At 37.5% G+C, this 19057-nt stretch overlaps 1 protein-coding gene across 8 annotated transcripts in view; it reads left to right on the top strand.

Moving 5' to 3' along the window:
* Window positions 1-19057, top strand: part of LAMA2 (laminin subunit alpha 2) — a 394697-nt gene that overhangs the window by 106122 nt on the left and 269518 nt on the right. For all 8 annotated transcript variants that reach the window (XM_030022177.1, XM_030022172.1, XM_030022175.1 and 5 more), the window contains exon 4: window positions 15168-15410. In XM_030022177.1, the coding sequence (XP_029878037.1) occupies window positions 15168-15410 (243 nt within the window). The remainder of the gene's footprint in view (window positions 1-15167; window positions 15411-19057) is intronic.

The raw sequence follows: 19057 nt of genomic DNA, 5'->3' as shown, positions 1-19057 counted from the left end.
GGAAAATAAGGAGGTGATTGGTGACAGCCAACGTGGCTTCACTAAGGGCAAATTGTGCCTGTCAAATTTGGTGGCCTTATAAAATAGGGTTACAGCGTTGGTGGATAAGGGAAGAGCAGAAGACATCATCTACCTGGACTTGTGCAAAGCATTTGACACAGTCCCGCATGACATCCTTGTCTCTAAATGGGAGAGACAGGGATTTGATGGATGGACCACTCAGTGGATAAGGAATTGGCTGGATGGTCACACTCAAAGAGTTGTGGTCAATGGCTGGATGTCCTAGTAGAGAGCAGTGTTGAGTGGTGTTCCTCAGGGGTCGGTATGCGGACTGGCGCTGTTTAACATCTTTGTCGGCGACATGGACAGTGGGATTGAGTGCACCCTCAGCAAGTTTGCCGATGATGCCAAGCTGTGTGGTGCGGTTGACACACTGGAGGGAAGGGATGCCGTCCAGAGGGACCTTGACAGACTTGAGAGGTGGGCCCGTGTGAACCTCGTGAAGTTCAACAAGGCCAAGTGCAAGGTCCTGCACATGGGTTGGGGCAATCCCAAGGACAAATACAGGCTGGGTGATGAGTGGATTGAGAGCAGCCCTGCAGAGAAGGACTTGGAGGTGTTGGTCGATGAGAAGCTCAACATGACCTGGCAATGTGCATTTGCAGCCCAGAAAGACAACCGTACCCTGGGCTGCATCAAAAGAAGTGTGACCAGCAGGTCGAGGGAGGTGATTGTTCCCCTCTATTCCACTCTTGTGAGACCCCACCTGGAGTATTGCATTCAGCTCTGGGACCCCCAACATAAGAAGGACACGGACCTGTTGGAGCAAGTCCACAGGAGGACCACGAAGGTGATCAGAAGGCTGGAGCACCTCTCCTATGGAGACAGGCTGAGAGAGTTGGGATTGTTCAGCCTGGAGAAGGGAAGGCTCTGGGGAGACCTTATAGCAACCTTCCAGTACCTAAAGGGGACCTACAAGAAAGCCGGATAGGGACTTTTTACAAGGGCATGTAGTGATAGGGCAAGGGGTAATGGCTTTAAACTGAAAGAGGGTGGATTTAGATTAGATGGAAGGAAGAAGTTCTTTACTGTGAGGGTGGTGAGGCACTGGAAGAGGTTGCCCAGAGAGGTTGTGGATGCCCCATCCCTGGCAGTGTTCAAGGCCATGTTGGATGAGGCTTTGAGCAACCTGGTCTAGTGCAAGGTGTCCCTGCCTATGGCAGGGGGGTTGGAAATAGGTGATCTTTAAGGTCCCTTCCAACCCAAACCATTCTATGATTCTTTGTACCCTTGTAAGCTCTGTGTCTGAACAGAATTCAGATTTTATGTTAAGCCTATCGGATGCTACACACACCAAAATGGTGGTATTCCCTCACGTCTTAATGCAATATTGCTGACCTTTGTTGGGGGAGAAGGGAAGTATGAGAGAGGAGAAACCTCCTGCAAAGAGACCATGCATGTGGGACCTTGCTTGTCATTTGCTCCTTAGCTTTGCCAATATGACTGTGCTGTGTTGATAGCTGTTTGAAGGAAACATTATTTTCAGCTGTCTGTTCCCTTGATGCACAACATTAGCCAGATCCCTTGGGGGAGCACAACTCTCAGAAAGAGTTCATCACTTACACAGCAGCAGAGTTCAAATGTTTGTTAGCCAAGGATGACTTGAGACAAGTGTGGCAAGTACTGTCTTGCAGAACAGTGTTGAAGATGTTGCCCAGATGTGTAGCCAGACTGAGACAGGATACCTGTTCATAATATGTTTAATTTAAAGAATGGCTGTTTTTAATGTATATATAAGCAATTAAATTCTTATTTCTATTGCCACTTCTCTGCCCACTTTTGGCCACCTTCCCTCTCCTTTCTAGTGTTTGACTGAGGAAATTACAAGAAGATTGCTATAGGAAGGACTGGCTTGAAATACTTTTGTAATCTCAAAAGTAAAGCTGCCCTTTCTGACTAGTCATTTCTTTGTGTTTCTAGTAAATGAGATATTGCCTGTGTTTCACCATCCCTTCCAAAGCCAGTCTGAAAACACATATTCTAGGAATGGTGTCATATTGCAAATTAAGTGGCAGACACCATGAATTTGCTCAGTCTGCATCCATGTCCAATTAATTTTCTTCTTAAAGAAGAAATAGCCAGGTTTTTGGGTCTTGACCATTTAGAACTTGTTGCATGATTTTTGGATTCTGGAACCATCTCACTGTTGTCTGGTGTCAAAAAACTAGTGGAACCCATTGTGTGGGTCTCTGTCTGTACAGTTGAAACCCACAATTGGATCCAGTTAAACTAATCCTTTAGGGATTGACTGAAGTCAGTCCTATAGCCACAGTGAAATATAAGGTAAATTGGATGATATTTCACAACAACATTGCTTCTTTTAATACAGATTTATAGTTTTTTATTTTAACTGATAACAGTTCACCAAACAGTGGCTAAGGAATCAGAATGTGTTGAGCAACACGGCCATATTAAAATAGCCTTTATCTGCACAGTAGTGTAGGAATATGTGTATCACTATGAGATATTTGGTTTTCATGTTATATTTTCTCTGCTCTGGAATATCAAATACATTTTCCAGTGGAAAAAAAAAATACAACTAGCTTTCTATTGAATAACTTCTGATATCAAATTATCAGAATAGCTAAAGGAGTAAAGAGAAGGTTAATGACACTGTTTAGTTTTGGGATACAAGAACTAGATTAGTAAATTTAAGTGCCAGTTGGTCTTCATATGTTAAATTTGTGTATATGTGAAAACATTTAGCTTAGGTATTCAGTTAATATTTTCTTTTTCTCCTTTACTAACAATAATGTGCTTCACATGTCTAATAGACTTTCAAAACAGTTTCTGTAAAGGTAATGCTTAAAGCTTCTCTTCATCCCCAAACCAAAGAGTAATTTAACAGAAATGAAAATTATCCAAACCGAGACTTTTCACCAACAAATGCCAGTCTGTTTTGTCCATCTTCAAAAATGTTTGTCTAAAGAGAGAAATGTGAACAGAAGCAAAGTCTGTTTAGACTGAAATGCTGCAGTTCCATGATTGTTGTTCCCCCCTGTCACATCCCCTCCCCAGACTGGCTGAAGGGAGACATTCCTGACTCCCTTGTTCTGGCACTAGCACTTGTGCTGCCATGCAGTGAACCAGATCAGTACCTTGATACTGAAAACTATGTGTCTTGTTTTTGGGAGGTTAGGTTTCTGCTGGATCAATTTTCTAATTTGGCTTGCTGTGTGAGTTTTTAATGCCAGCATGGGGGAGGCAGCAAGAACATATTTCTGGAGGTGGTGGGGAAAGCAGTTCCACCCCTCTCCAGAGCCCCCGGCACTCTGTGTTGGCTTTAACTGATTGTGAAACTTTAAAGTATAAAATACTGATCTATGATTGTAAAACTTGAAAGTATAATGTACTAATTATGAGCATGCCTGCAACATAGAGCTGTCATCCTGAATATTTGTTTTTAGTGTTTCTTGCACATGAATCATTCTGTTTTGAAGTAATGTAAACATCTCAGAATTCAAAGCATTAAATGCCTCTCTTTCTCAAAAAAAAAAAAAAAAATCCTAAGTCCAGTTCTGTGGCTCAGTGATATCTAAGTGGTAACAAACTGTTAAAAAAGATGCAACTAAAACCATGAAAATGAGACTGTGGGACTAATATAAAAAAAGAATGAGATCTGTTCTGTTTTATTAAAGTCCCAAGCCAATTTTTACACATGTAACTGGATGTTAGCTATAATACTGGTTTTTTTTTAAATTTCTTTTTTTGTTCTCTTCATAGACTTGAATCTGAACATTTTCATAATTCCTTTCATTTCTTTAGTTTCACAATTTGCTGGTAATGCAATAATCAGATATCTATAGAATGAAACAAAGCGTACTTTGTCCTTCTGGTATTTGTTTTAACCAAAGCAATACTATTGGATTTGAAGTTAGTTTATAATGAAATGATTTAAAAAAGCAGAAAGAAAAACCAGAAAACAAACAACACATAAACATACCAGTGAGGATTTATAGCAAACATACCTAGAAAACATAATTATTAGTAATAGCGAAAACAAACAAACAGAACTGTAGTAAATATTTTGACATCACAGTGAACATTTTTAAGAACCACTTTGTTTATATAGTATTGGCAAGTATACTCAATATTATGTAGCTTTCCACCTGGCTTTCTCCTTGCTGGTAGGAGTGACTATATGCGCACTGGTAACATGTCATCCAGGGCTCAGTTCTTGTCTTAGAATAAAGTTTTCCACGTTGATGTCACTCAGACAAAACCCTAAAGAAAAATGAATGACCTTTTTCCTTAGCTAAGGGTCGAGAGTGCACATCTATGCCAGCCATAACTCCCGTAGAGCTTGCTGCATTAAGCTTGTAGATGTTCTAACAAACAAGTGTTAGTGAAGTTACTCAAGCTGACTTTCCCACAGCATTAAAAAAGAAAGTTTTTCATGAGTGGTGCAATAGTACATGGAGAGAGCACTCTCCAATGCATTGTGAAATGCTAAGAAGCCATTATTGTCCTGAAAGGTCAGTTATAATACCTACCATATAAAGTGCTGCTAGCTAGTTTGAGTAGTTGTATTAATAATAAATCTCCACAGGATTATTTTGCCCATTTTTTTTTATGCTCCCCACTAAATCAAACCATGACTTTATTGCTTTGTAGTTAGTCAGAAAGATTTCTAAGTAAGCAAATCCTTTCAGCTTCAGTTCATAACACACACTGACAGAGATTAAAAAAAGTTTTGAGAATTTATAGTTTTTCTTTCTGAGGTTATTTGCCTTACATTTTCCATGGATGACTACAATAAATACACATAGCACTTTTCCTTTTCAAATTTTGGCTTTAACCAAAAGAGCTATTCACCTTTCCATCCGTCAGGCAAATAGTTTCAAGCTATAGGTCCTAAGTACTCTATTATAACCTTTGAATCCAGAGTGACACATACATTCTGACAAGAATATGAGGTTTTCTTCTGATTTTGTACTACTGGCAATTCTGGTTCTAAAGAAAGTCACAGAGCCTGGGAGAATGGTGGCATGACAAATAATGGGACCATAGGATTCTCAGTCTTGAACAGATTTTGCTCCCCTTGCTGAGGAAATATGTTGTCATTGAATAGTTTATGATGAATAAAAAGCTAAATTGAAACAATGAGTTTTGCAGCTGACAGTGATGGTCATGAAATAGTGCTTCTGTTGCGCTAGCTGTTTATCACAAAATTGTTATTGAAATGCAAGATCTATGCTACAAGATGGGCAACAAGATTCTGTAGTACACATGATGAAAACTGTTGTAACAGAAGGACAGCTGAATTTGTGTTAAGAGGTAGGTTATTAATTGACTAATTTGTGTTTTGTAAGGTTTTGTGTGTAAGTTAAGATTTATGGGAGTAGGAGCAACTCCTAATAGCAAGACAGTACCTTGTCATATGAATGTCATGTAGTGCTTCACAGCATTATGCCAGTATTTATACAATGATTTGATGAAATATGCTTAAGGTTGTTTTTAATTGCCTTTTGTTTAAGCTAGCAGGATGTAAAAGCGTTCAAATGGCAGTATTTGGCACAGGGTTAAATGCTGCTACTCTTACTAATGTACGCATTAGGTCAGAGCTTGGTCAAGAGCATTGAATTTGACTTGCCAAGAGTTTTTCCTCATCTGTACAATGGTCTTGATTTGTTGGTGGATCTAAAACCACTCTAGGAAAAAGTACTAATGGGAATAAAGTAAATGTTTAAATAGTCCTTGGGGCTGCATAAAATCATCCCTTGTTCTGAACAATGAAGAATGAATATATATGTATACACTCCTTTCCACAAATGTATTGATGGCAAAACTCTTCTCTCTCTCTCTCTGTGCTCCATGAAGTCCATGAGCAGCTGGTCACGTGCTCTGTGGAAGCACTTAGAGACTCATTTATCAATGATGTAGTTTAGACAGCCAGTAAAAACAGTCACTAATGTAGCTCTTTTTGTTTGATTGGGACTAATGTGGACTAAGTGACGGAATAAGCTTTGAGAAGGGAGTGTATTGGCTCTCTCCAGCTACAAAACATGGAAAAACAGACTTGGTCTGTTCTTAAACAGAACATACAACTTCCTGGTGAAGATAAACTTTTCCTTTGTTTGTGAGTCCTAGTGTGTTATGTCTTCTAATTATTCATAAGTAAATTCTGATTATAAAAGGGGGCAGTGAGAGGGAAATATATAAAATTATTCATCTCATAATTCACTGTTTATATTCCGTATATCCCCTGCTATGCCATACAGCAATATATCCACATCTAAAGCAGTTCTCACAATAATTTAAAAAGTATTAAGAACTAAAAGCAAAAGTGAAAACCGAACATGCATACACTTTTTTGACCTGGAAATCAGATTTAGAATCTCATTTCTTTTCCATTTTCTTCTTTCCTTGTGTATGTTTTTGAAATTTCCAAAGTTTAGTGACAGGAGACAGCTTAGAAGCACTGCCAGAATATATTTTTAAGCCTTTTTAACCACTATCATGTTTAGCTAAAGAAATGAAGCATGGTGTATATGAAGAGAAAGTGAAGAAAAGAAAGAAGTAAACAAGAGGCTAAAAATATTTTGGAAAAAAGTCTCTATTTTTTTTATTTGAAGGCTCAAATTACTACTTTATTCATGTTTTCATTGTTCAAGTTGTTCATATTGCACAGTATTTCCAGACTGAGATGGAGAGAACATTGTGTCATGTTCAGGGAATGTGTATAAATTAGTACATGTCTATTTCATATTCAGATCAATGATCTTAACCTCAAAGAGTTTACAATCAAAATCAAATCAAAATCCCAGTTCCTCAAGATGATGCCTCTTATCATACATTATATATGGTGAATAACATGTCCTTTTCCAGAGAGCTCAAAGTAAAAGCTTGTGAAGGTTTCAGGAGGGAAATGTTAAAGGTTTAAATGTTGATAGTGCAGAAGATGCTCTATGCTAACAGTACAACAGTTTCAGATGTTTGTTTGTATCCCTCTCGACAAGGTGGGTGACAGATAGATGATGCTTCGCTAAATAGCAAGTATTTATTTATATACTTTTTAGCACTCTGCAGAAAAGTCAGAAACCATAACATTGAAAGAGATCTTTAATTTCACATTGATAAAATTAGTGCAGCAAGAACTTGCTCTTTGTTGTACAAAAAGGAAATCTGAATAACTCTGACGAGATACATCCCAAGGTCCTGAGGGAATTGGTTGACGTAGTTGCTAAGCCACTCTCCATCATATTTGAAAAGCTATGGCAGTCAGGTGAAGTCCCCAGTGACTTGACGAAAGGGAATATAACACCTATTTTTAAAAAGGGTAATAAAGAGGACCCTGGGAAGTACCAAGCAGTGAGCCTCTAGTGCAAGATGTCCCTGCTTAAGGCAGGAAGGTTTGACTAGGCCTTCAAAGGTCCCTTCCAACCCAAACCATTCTATGATTCTATAAGAAAAGTAAGCGTTCTCTAGGAAAAGCAGATTTTTATGTGCTATTCCTGTGTCTGACTAAATAGTTTTATCTATGTTAAAATTAATATTCTCATTATGGAATTAAAATGAAAAGACTTGGTATGAGGCTGTAACAGGTAAGGAGATTGAGAATAGTTTTTAAATGTTTAGGTTTCAAGGTTTGTGCATTGTAGAACTTTTAAATGGAGCCTAAAAAAATGACTGTGATAGTTCTTGATTCCTCAAGCTAGAGGAACAGACAGATCACTCTGAAATGCAGCTGGTGAGAGGATACTGCATGAAAACCTCACTGAAGGGAATGAGAACACTTTACCCTGGGTACTTTCAACTACTGGTCCCAGGCTGAGCATCAGTTCTCGGATCAAGCAAAAAAAAAAATTAAATTCTTTTGGTGTTTTAGCACCAAAATAGAAGAACCACCTTTTCTGCTCCTCTCTTCTATTGTCTAGGTTTGAAGAAGAAAGGTTTGAATATTGTCATTTCCATCAATTTTCCTTTGATGAGGCATCTTCTCTCTCCATGGAAAGAAGTGATTAGCCTTAGGAAATAAAGAGAAAAGAAATTGCTTTCTGCTATTATTTGAAAGCACTGGGAAAAGAAATTACTAACTTCAGCCCTCAAATGTGGCCAATGATGAGCAGCAAAAATGGTCAACAGAAAGCAGCTATTCTTTTGAGGCCTTCACAAACAACTGAACAGTAGGTAATGGAGAAAACCAACAGAGAAAATTACAAAGAACAAAGTTGATATTACCAGAAACTTTACAGGTACTGACTCCCTCCATTTGGCTTAATGTATCTTAGATATTCAACAGCTGGACAACTTGAGAGCTTTGCAGTTTGACATTTTATAAAGTGCACTGTTTTAATAGACTTTGCTTTTATTTTTTTTTTTTAAATGACACAAGTTATAATCATCTTTTACTTATAACATGAGCAAAAGTTGAGAGGTATTAATAAAGGATCTATTTTTCTCAAGGAGAAGAAAATGTTCTTAAAGGAACCTGAGCCTCTGTAGCTGTTACATACAGGGGAGGGAGAAAGCTGAGCTTGTTCTAAGTTGAGGTATATTTAATTTTTTTTTTTTTTTTTTTAAATGCACGTTCTGCAGGTATTAACTCAATGGGACTGAGCGTTGTACATGAGTGAATTTTTTGTCTAATTAGAAAAGATGGAAGATTTCTAACTGAAACTTGGCTTGATTTGGAGACACCCATCTTAGAGCTTTTCAAGGTTTGCTATGGTAAAATCTTTCTCACTTTTTCCCACAAAGTGCTGTGGACATCTTATTTTGCATGACATTCATAGCTACAATTTTTCTGGGACAGATGATGCCCTGCTAGCTAGTACCCAGAACTGTCTGCAACACTATGGAAAAAAAAACTGTGTTGGAATCAAGTGTGTGCATCTTTCAGCCCAAATTCCCCATCTGGTAGCAGCATTTCAGTTGGAAGTGGCTCAGATGAACAGGAGAGGCATTGTCATTAGAAGGCAAACTGCAGCATGGTGGGGAGCTGTTCAGCTCTCTAAACTGGTATTAGCTGAATCCTGCTAAGCATCTTTTTTTTTTTTTTTTTTCCTCCCATGCCAGCATTTTCAATTACAGAATTTCTAACTGTGAACAGAATATTTGAAACCATGGCCACTGTCTCTCAGGACAGCAATAGAAACAGATACGTGCTAGATGGTGGTTTGAGGAATCTGGAGAGCCACTCACTCCATTTCTACATTAGGGTTTTCCTCTGTCTGAGTTGGGTATGAGACTAAAATGAGAAGGTTAGTTATTCTTAAATAGGTAATTGTTTGAAAATTCTTGCATCAAAACTGTCTGCTCTTGTTCATACGTAATAGACACAAACGATAATCCATAACAGCATATGTGAATTGAAATGTGACTGACCACATAGAATCATAAGGAATTAATATCAGCCTCTGAGGACACAAGGAGCTGTTTCTCAAACTCACAAAACCTCTGCTTTAGCTCATTAGCAGAAGTAGTTGGATTTGGTCTGTTTCATGTCTTAAGCCTGTAGGAGAGCCTAGTCCAAAATGAAAAATAGTGCAAATGTAATATTTAATTTGAGATGCATGATGTCCTGCATATATAACAGTCATTTTTATCCATAAGTGTAAAGACAGAAGTTAATGATCAAGGAACACTGTTTTGCACTGAGAATTTGTTTAGATCTGGGATTCCTGGTTGTTGGTCATCCTAGGTACTAGAAGTTACTGAATCCAGTAGCCTGGTGGGTGCAAGGCTGCTGTGACTCTCATCTTCATGCAGCAAGACTGTAGCAAGGCAGAGCTCCTATTTTGGAGAGAGTGAAAGACACATTCACGTGGGTTCACAGAGCAACATAAATAGACCACAGCGCCCTATCAGTGCCCACATGAACACAAACACAGCACAGGCTGCCTCACCCTGTTCTTCCTCTCCAGCTGATTAGGATTAAATTCTGCTAGGGGCATATGTGTTTGTGTACATCTGTGGATGCATACACAACATGCAACACTGCATTAGCTGGCCTTAGATAACCTGTCCAATAGCTGGCCCCAGATCTCACTGGTGTCCCCAGTTGCTGGCACCCAAACATAAGAGCCTTGGAGATTTGCAGCCCTACTCTAATTGCTGGTACTCAGACCTCTTCTACTTGCTGGCTAGTTGAGTTTGAAGTTAACTCTTGTTCACACATACCCACTCAGAAGAGGGAGCACACCTAAACAGAAGATACTTAGAAACAGGATTTAATGAGAAAATAGGACAGACTTCAGTGATAGAGGTCAGGACAAGCATGATGACCAGCTAGCTATTTACAGTCAACTGGTTCCTTTTATCTCCTTTTTCCTCTATCTTACAATTGTTGCTTCCTGATCCACCTTGAACCCTCCCTTTCCCTGCCTTTATTCCCTCCCCTAAATGTTCTATAGTAAACCTCATCCATTTGCACAATTCCTTAACACATCCCATAATGAATTTTATACAGTCAAAAATGTTCTTTCCCCTGCTTCTCTTAATGAGTTGTACCCCCCTGTAGGCAATAACCCCCGTTAGCCTGCAGGGCATTCTGAGGTAGCTTTCTCAGCTGACTCATCCAGATGGATTTCGCATTGGGACAAGGGATATCTGCATTACTTTGCTGTCCTGTCCCTAACGGCACTTTTAAATGACTGGTTAAATAAATCTATGGGATGTTTAAGGCCAGAAGTTTTAACAGTATTTATGCCAGCCTGTAAGGAAACAAACCCTTGCCCAAAATGTGCACTCTTCTCAATAAAAGAATACAATGTTTACTTGACTACTGAACTGGAATAATAATCAACAACATAATATAATTATGGTAAATAAGTAGACACACAGTTTACACCAGATTGCTGACGGAAGCCTCCATTAGAGCTATTACATTCTTCTGTTGAGAAAATGAAATGGAAATACTTCTATAGAATTGTGTGGTACTGTATTTTTTCTCTGATAATATTCTGACTTACATGAACGGTTTCTAACTGAAGGATTTATTTTTTAAATAGAAGTGCAGGTGGGAGTCAGGCACAATGAGATTTCCTGCTTCACTAGCTAACCCTATGCAGATTAATGATTCACTTCAGCTCTATCTGAATAATATTAGTGTAGCAAATTATCCTGTGTAGTAGGATGCACTTTTCTATGTCTTATGAGGCATTCATAAGAAGATACAGTGCTATAACTTATGGAACTGTTCCTCACAGTATGTGCTTCGCAGATCTCACCGCTGAGACAATTACCAGTGAAAATGAGACCCAAGACTCATTTTGTTTCTCATCTTGAGGATTATGTTGTCTATAATTTGGGAAAGGCTTAAAGGACTATTTAGACTATTTTCCTCCCACTCCCATAATTACACCTTGGTCACATGAGCCAAGCAACTAGAAAAAAGCACCAGCTGCACTTTGGCAGCTGTGTTAATGGTCTTTTACATGCTACTAGGCAGCTTGGTATTGCTCCGTTGCCACATTTGTGTCAGCAAACTTTGGTCTCCAGGTTACTTTCTATTGGACTTGTACAAAACCAGACATGCTCTAAGATTGTACAATTATTACATCAATTGACATGTGTCAGCCTGCTGATGCTATTTGAAAAGTCAACCAGGCATGCTCCATCAATTACCCTGTAGGAACGGAAGCTCAGTGTTAAAATTTACTGGGAAACTTGGCTCCAGAAAGCTGAGCAGGTTCCCTTTTTTTGCTTGTGGAAACACATACAGCAAAACTCAGTGATACATTAGACTTCATTAGTATTAGTATTCTTATGCCACTAAGCTCTAGCTGGTTGTATTATAGTAACCAGAACACCATTTGCTAAGCAACTCCACAATAAAAGAAGGGTTACTCTTGTACCTGGAGAAGGACAGCTTTCCAATTGGTTTGAAAGTCAGTGTTGCTTCCATGACATTGACTTGCTTTGAGAATCATCATACAACTGCCATTAATTTTAGTCCATTTTTTCTGCACTTGTTGTTATTGTCAACTTGTTTAGAAAGCGCATCAAAGCATGGAATACACTATGTTCGTTGTCTGTGTCATAGCACTGTGATGAGCTGGTGGTGACTAGTGTAGCTTTCGAAGCTGGGACAACTGTCTTCCTGATTCATGCTAAAGCTCTACAAGTCTAGTTGTTCCCCAAAGAAAAGGTGTTTCTAAGAAGCATGGTTTAGCATCCTGTACTTTCTTCAGCCTAACCTTAGTGAGAAAGATCAGGGATAATATTAACCAGGGCATGTTTTTGATGTATGCACTTGCTCATCTTCCCTTGACTGCAATTAGGATTAACAGCCTACCAACATTTAAAAATTCTGGTCTTTAGTTCCAGCTCTGTTTCTCTGCCCAGGAAATAATTTTATTTTATACAAAACAGTATTTCAGTTCCACTCATGAATACAGATGTGAAGGAGAAAAGACAAAGTTTCACATGTCAGTGGGTTGCACATAGCTTGGTGCTGTTGCAGAAGCCACTACAGGAACTCTCAGAGGCTGGGACAGCAGTAATAGACTGGATCAGGCCAAAACCTGTAACTGAGTAGTAGTTAAAAACAACCCTTCATGTGTACTTTTTTATTTATTTATTTTCATTTTGAAAATGAAATTTTCATTTGAAAATTGAAATTTTTTCATTGTCAAGTTTAGACTAAGAGAAATAATGTTCACCCCACTATGACCTGTAATATGCTGTTTCCTCTCCACTGCTTTTTTTTATAAAATTTTGTTGCAGTTTCATTTACAAAGTATGCTAAAAATAATCAAAGCCAAAGGTATGTAATGAATTGCAGTCAAACTTTACGCTATCCCAGAAGGTAAGAAATGAGACTTCAAACAAATCTTCAGCAGAATGTGCAGGAAATGTTATTGAAATAGGGCTCTAATTTGAAAAGTAACTGTAGAAAGTTTCACTCTCCCACACAGCCTAGTGTTTCAAAGCAAGCAGACAAAAAAAAGACTTCCTGTTGATTACACTCTTGGCCCCACAGAGCCAATGCATCCAAGATGTTTGCAGAGCTAAATGGTTTTTTGGCTAAAGGCAGTATTCAACATTGAATCTTCTGTGAAGTTTTGCAAATTTTAGGACTTCCACAAAGGAAACTATATATGCACACCTAAGATTATGAATTTATTGTCAGCTATGTCCTAAACCACAGATCTTCCACGGTAGAAGCCCTAGCAATGTGTTTAACCTTAGTTATCCATTCAACATATAAAGAATAGTCTTATTATGAGAACTTGGGGTAAAACGCTTATTTAAAAACTTTTTAAAAAGGTATTTAGAAGTACTCTAGAATGAAACCTCTAATCTGAATGGCTGGAGCTGAAAGAGTTCATGTGGTTTGACTAGATCATGCTGCTGTAAAAACAATTTACATTGTAAGTTGGATTCTTTACTCATGCAAAGGACAATGTACAAAATAACTCTTGATAAACTAGTTCCTTAAAATATAGCTGTTGCTTATTACCTCCCTTAGGAAATAATAAATAATTAAACACTCCAGCTATTTTCTTTCTTTTCAAAGAGCTTAACTTGGGGGGGAACAGTTTGGAGAGGTATGTTAATATTGTAGTTTTCTCTGTTTATTGTAAACAGTCTTGGTGACACTGATCCAGTATAGTTACATTTATAGTTACTCGTGGCCACAATGGAATGTATCTATTAGGGAGTTTAAGAGAGGAAAGGGCATTTGTGAAACAGGGGCAAGTGGTTGTATGATTCCCCTTGGAGCAATGGAATGAAACACAGGTTTCTCCTTGTCTCTGGAGATTTTCTTTTATGCTATTGAAGAAAAATATTGATAACTTGAGATAATCCTCCACGAATGCACAGTTATACATATGTTTTTCAGGTCAAAATAAATACAGCCTCACCCACTTCTTATCTGAAAAACTTTGGTTGTTAGTGATTTGACTTCCTGACTGAAGCTACTGTAGATCTTACCATGTTCTCAGCATCTACACAGAAGGTGGGAATGATAACTGGAGATAAACATTTTCTTTGTCTCCATCATCAAATGTACTGTAGTATTTGCAGTACTCTGCTACTTCACATAATTTCTATTTTATAATCATACTAGTGGTTATTAAAAAAACTAATTTGAGTCCTCTTACTGTTTCTTTCATCAATTACCGTAGGATCTGCTTTCATTAACGTTACTGATTGTCTAAGTATTCACAACAGATTTTATGTGGACTAAGTCTGAATCATGCAGCTACTTTACAATGGCTATCCGATATAGAAAACATTAAGTATTAAATCAACACTCTTCTCTCCATGATACCCCCTGGCACCCTTGTGTTCAGACCCACATCACTACATCTTAAAAATATTAACTTGCTGTGTGTTCTGCTTTTGTAATGGAAATAGCTGTTTCTTTTCCTTAGCTTCAGTTCTACCTCTGTAGCATCTAGATGTTACTAGGTTAAAAAAACCAAACCAAACCAAAACTGCGTCACTAATGTATGTCATTCTGCAGTTGCAAATGTATTGTTTGTGGCTTGCATTCCAGCAAGCCTGCAAACAGAAATAAACCTTTATAAATCAATTGAATAGGCAGCTGAAATGGACCATAATGAGCATTGATTACATGCTTACATTCTGTTTATAGTGATATTTGACATGTCTCTGTCCTATAAAGCTTATTTACGGTTGCAGTGCTGAGTCACGTGATTGAAACAAGAGTGTTTTATAGGATGATTTCAAAATTATTACCTTTCAGTAGCTTAAACCTGTGTTTTTTCTTAACAGCGATAAAGGTGTAACAGAGTTTGGCAAGTCTTAAACATTGCAGAAAGTGTATGTCTATAAATGTATGTCTACACATACAGAAACAAACCCACTCCTACAAATTGCAAATACTTGAAAACAAACTTTGCAAACATTTGGCTGAAACTGCAGCTTAGCAGTGTGGAATTTAGAGTGCTTTTCAATTCTGTTTTCAAAGTCTCTATTGGCCTAATGCAACTAATCTCTTTTCAGAAATGTTAATGGAGAATTTATTTCTGTAGTTAGAGTTTCAATGGAATCTGAGGCCATATTGCATTTTTAGGGGAAACAAAATCAAACATTATCATATTTACTGTTCTTAGTTTGGTAGCTATTAAGAAATCAGAATGAATTTATAATTAGGTATTTGCATATATTTTAACATTTCATCTGTTTTTCAGATTTTCCAGATTGCGTATGTTATTGTGAAAGCAGCTAACTCACCTCGACCTGGGAATTGGATATTAGAGCGTTCGCTGGATGGTGTAGACTATCAACCATGGCAGTATTATGCTATCACAGACAGCGAGTGCCTGACACGCTACAACATTCATCCCCGTCCTGGAACTCCATCCTATATAAAAGATGATGAAGTCATATGCACTTCTTATTATTCCAAAATCCATCCCCTGGAGAATGGAGAGGTAAGATCGGATGTTATTCCATGCACTGTAACCTGGCAGCAAAAAAAACCCTTTGCTTAACTGGCAAATATCTGCCCTGAGTAGACAGAGTGTTTTGGTATGCTTGAAAAATGGGGAGGTAGTCTATTTGCAATTTTAAAAAACTCATCTTACATGGTCCTATATAAATGCATACGAGGTACACTCTAATAATCATATTCTACAAAGTAAACCAAGAGGTAGAAGAATTATTAGGTAGAAGTAGGGACTAGTACTTTCAGACAACTTTAGGTGCTTGAAATATGTTCCCGTGTCACTTGTGAACAAAGGTGAGAATACTGGGAAAAATGATGGACCTAGTGAAGTTGTTAAAAGACTTTTCAAGTCGCATTTTCAGTCCCTGTGTATAAGCTGGGATGCTAAATGGTAATGATTTTACTCAGGGTTTAATTTATTGCATTTAAGAGCTTGTAACTGACCCTTTGCCCCTGCATATACCTATTCATTCTCCTTCTGTCAGAGGCCTCTGCTATTTCATCGTGAGTCCAGGCACATGAATCATGGACCAGTCATTTGTTTTAACTGAGGGCATAGAAAAGGTGTGATGGAGATGAGAATGAGGATCTGTGGTTGAAAGAACAAGGGAAATGTAACAACTGTAGCTGAAAATACAGTATTTTTAGCCACTTAAGAGAGGGAAAGCCATGTGTACCAAATCCCAATAATTATGTATTTTTTTCAGGTTTTTTTCCAACAATTGCTTTGCCCGCAACTTGGTAATTCAAGGAAATAATGTGACTTCAATGTGCGTGGCATCTGAAGTATTTATTTATTTACAGATTCTTTGATGTCTAATGATGTTCTGTGAAATTTTAGCTTCAGTATTCATCCTTCTGTTAATTTTTTCTGTTCCACTTTTTGAATGGCTTATCTCCATATAAAGAGGTACAAACTTACTCTCTTTTGTTCTTCTACATGCAAAGCAACATTCACATACAAAATTGTTAATACAATTATTTTTGAGTACTGGATATAGATATGCGTAGTTTGTTTATGTTCACAGGAAATATCCAATGCCAGCTGCAAAAATAGAAAAGTGTATCTTTTAATGAAAATACCCTGCTGATACACTTTAAAAAGATGTAAGCTTGCAGTCTCAAATGAGTTATCAGATATGAAATCAGTTGCACATCTAGGAAAAATCATCGCAAATACTTTGTGTTTATAGTTGTATCATTTGAATGGGTATTTGTTCTTGTAAAATCTAGCGGGAGCAGATAAAGTGATATTAAAAGAAATAGTGCGTACGTATGTGCTGTGTTTTCAAAATGTTTCCAACTGGGTGCTTTTTGAGGGGCGAACGGAACGTGAGTTAGCAGTTTATCACTTGCAAAGAAATTTTATACAGTTTCTTTGGGAGAACATGTCTGCACTGAAAATATAATGCCAAAGTAATTATTCTAATAATTAATTTAATTTACATTGTTCAATTTCTTTGATTATCTAATTCTCTTGCAGACAGATATTGATTCCAGCAGTCTGCTGTCCTCTTGTTTAAATCAGTGTCTCCTTGTGCTCTTCATTGGCTGAGTTAAACAGCAAAAGGCTCTTATTCAGCATGCCAGTATACATCCACAACTGAAACATTGGGTTAAGGCCTGCTGAATTGAGTGGAACTTAATTCCAATCTTACGTGTGCAATTAATAATTTGTAACTTGGCCTGATGTGCTGTAATTGGTGTTCTGTCCTGAGCCTAGTAAATGGCCAGCATCTGATAAACTGTTTCTTTAAACAGGAAGACGACTTTGAAGGGATGAATGCATCTGTTCCACTCCACTTGGAAAAGGGGAATTATTAGATACAGGCATACTATACAAAAGGCATATGAGTTAAGCCACCCTAAGTTAATGTTACCTCACACAGGTAGTTATTAATCTGAGATATGGCCCTGAGAGAGAACATCTTGAAATGAAAAGCCTAAAGCTTAACTTTTGTAGTGACTGGAAGAGTACCATTCCACATGAATTAATCAGCTTACATTTTTAACAACATTCTTTCCATAAGTTAAACACTAGTTTCATCTGTCTGAGTAGCTATAGACTGCATTATGAAATATTCAGCATTAACACAGAGTTAACACAGGTTGATTCTTTTTCATAGTTCATCAAACATGTAACATGAAAAATAATACAATTCATACCAATATCAGATTTACTTGCAATTTTGTTGTAGGTGGTATTTGCCTGGCTCCTGGTCGTTCATGGAACTATATCTGCATGTCATTTATTTTTGTTCCAGGGTAGGACTTCCGTTGTATGTATCAGATATTACAGATTTGTAAGACTGACAGAGTTAAGAAATGTACATTAAGTACCGTTGCTTTGCTTCAAAATCCATGAGCTATTTAGACACACCATTCTGGTGTACACTCAGGAAACCTGATGAAGTGCGGAAGGAGCATAGGTCAGCAAGCCGGTTCCAAAGCCAAATCTACATCTACAGTAGCGTCTTAAGTTAAAACTTGTCATCTTAGAAAAAGCAAAATATGTTCTTTTCATGTATACTTTCAACAAACATTTTAGTTAGTGACTTGATTGAATAGAGTATTTCCAGAAATGTTAATGCTAAGCAAAATATTTTGGGCATTTAATAGTGTCACTATCTGCACGAGTAATATTCTCTTGGCCAATCACAGAATTAAAACCAACAACAACTAGAACAACAGCAACAAAAAGACAACAAATAAGCAAAAACCCCATGTGATTTATCTTCAGGTCAGTGTAACTAGCACAAGTTTAAGTTCGCTCAGTCAAATGTGAATAAACTGTAGACCAAGAATTATTTGCATAAAATAATTTTACTGAGTATTTTCATGAACTAATGGAAATTGCATAAAGACAGCTTCTGAATGAACAAAACTGATAAATTCTCAAATAAGGAAATTTCTCTAAAAGTGTAGACTTGAATGCAGAAAGATTGTTAGCACTCCAGTTTCTGTACTGTCTAAGATCAGTGATACCTGAAAAAGTCATAGGGAGACCAGAGTGTCTCTATATCACACTGGCAAAGGTAGACTTTTAGTATTTATGTTTCTGATATGCCATCAATAAATGTAAATACTAAAGTTTCCCAAAACAGTGTTTCAAAATTCAAAAGCAAGTTCCACTGTCTCAGTGTACGCAAGCCAGAGAAAGAACTGAAAGATCAGTTATATTAATGAGTTACTCATTAACTTTTACTTAATTGATGTTTTTTGCTTAAATGGTAAATTTTTTTGGCACTATCTGAGAAAGAGTTGTTTATGTAAGGGTTAATAACTGGCGGGATGAGGCTGCTATTTTTGGGTAAAGAAGAATGGCCATTTTGTGACATTTTCATCTTTACTTAAACACCATATCAGAATGGTATTTCTTTTTTTCTTTATTTCCTCAGATGATCATTAGGTTGAGAACTAAAAATTAGTGGGTTACCATAGTGATTTTTGCTTCATTTCCTTGACACAGGAGCCTCTGTACGTTTTGTATTGAAATCGTTCTTCTACTAGACTACAATGTGTGTCACAGCTTCTTTACCCTGATGACTAGGTGGATGTAAGGCTCTGGACATAAACTTTCAATGTAATAATTTTTTTTTCTGTGAGATGTATGAAGATTTCTTTTAGTAAATG

This window comes from Aquila chrysaetos, chromosome 8 (assembly GCF_900496995.4).
Source record: "Aquila chrysaetos chrysaetos chromosome 8, bAquChr1.4, whole genome shotgun sequence".
NCBI lineage: Eukaryota > Metazoa > Chordata > Aves > Accipitriformes > Accipitridae > Aquila > Aquila chrysaetos.
This window is presented reverse-complemented; position numbering and strand designations above follow the sequence as displayed.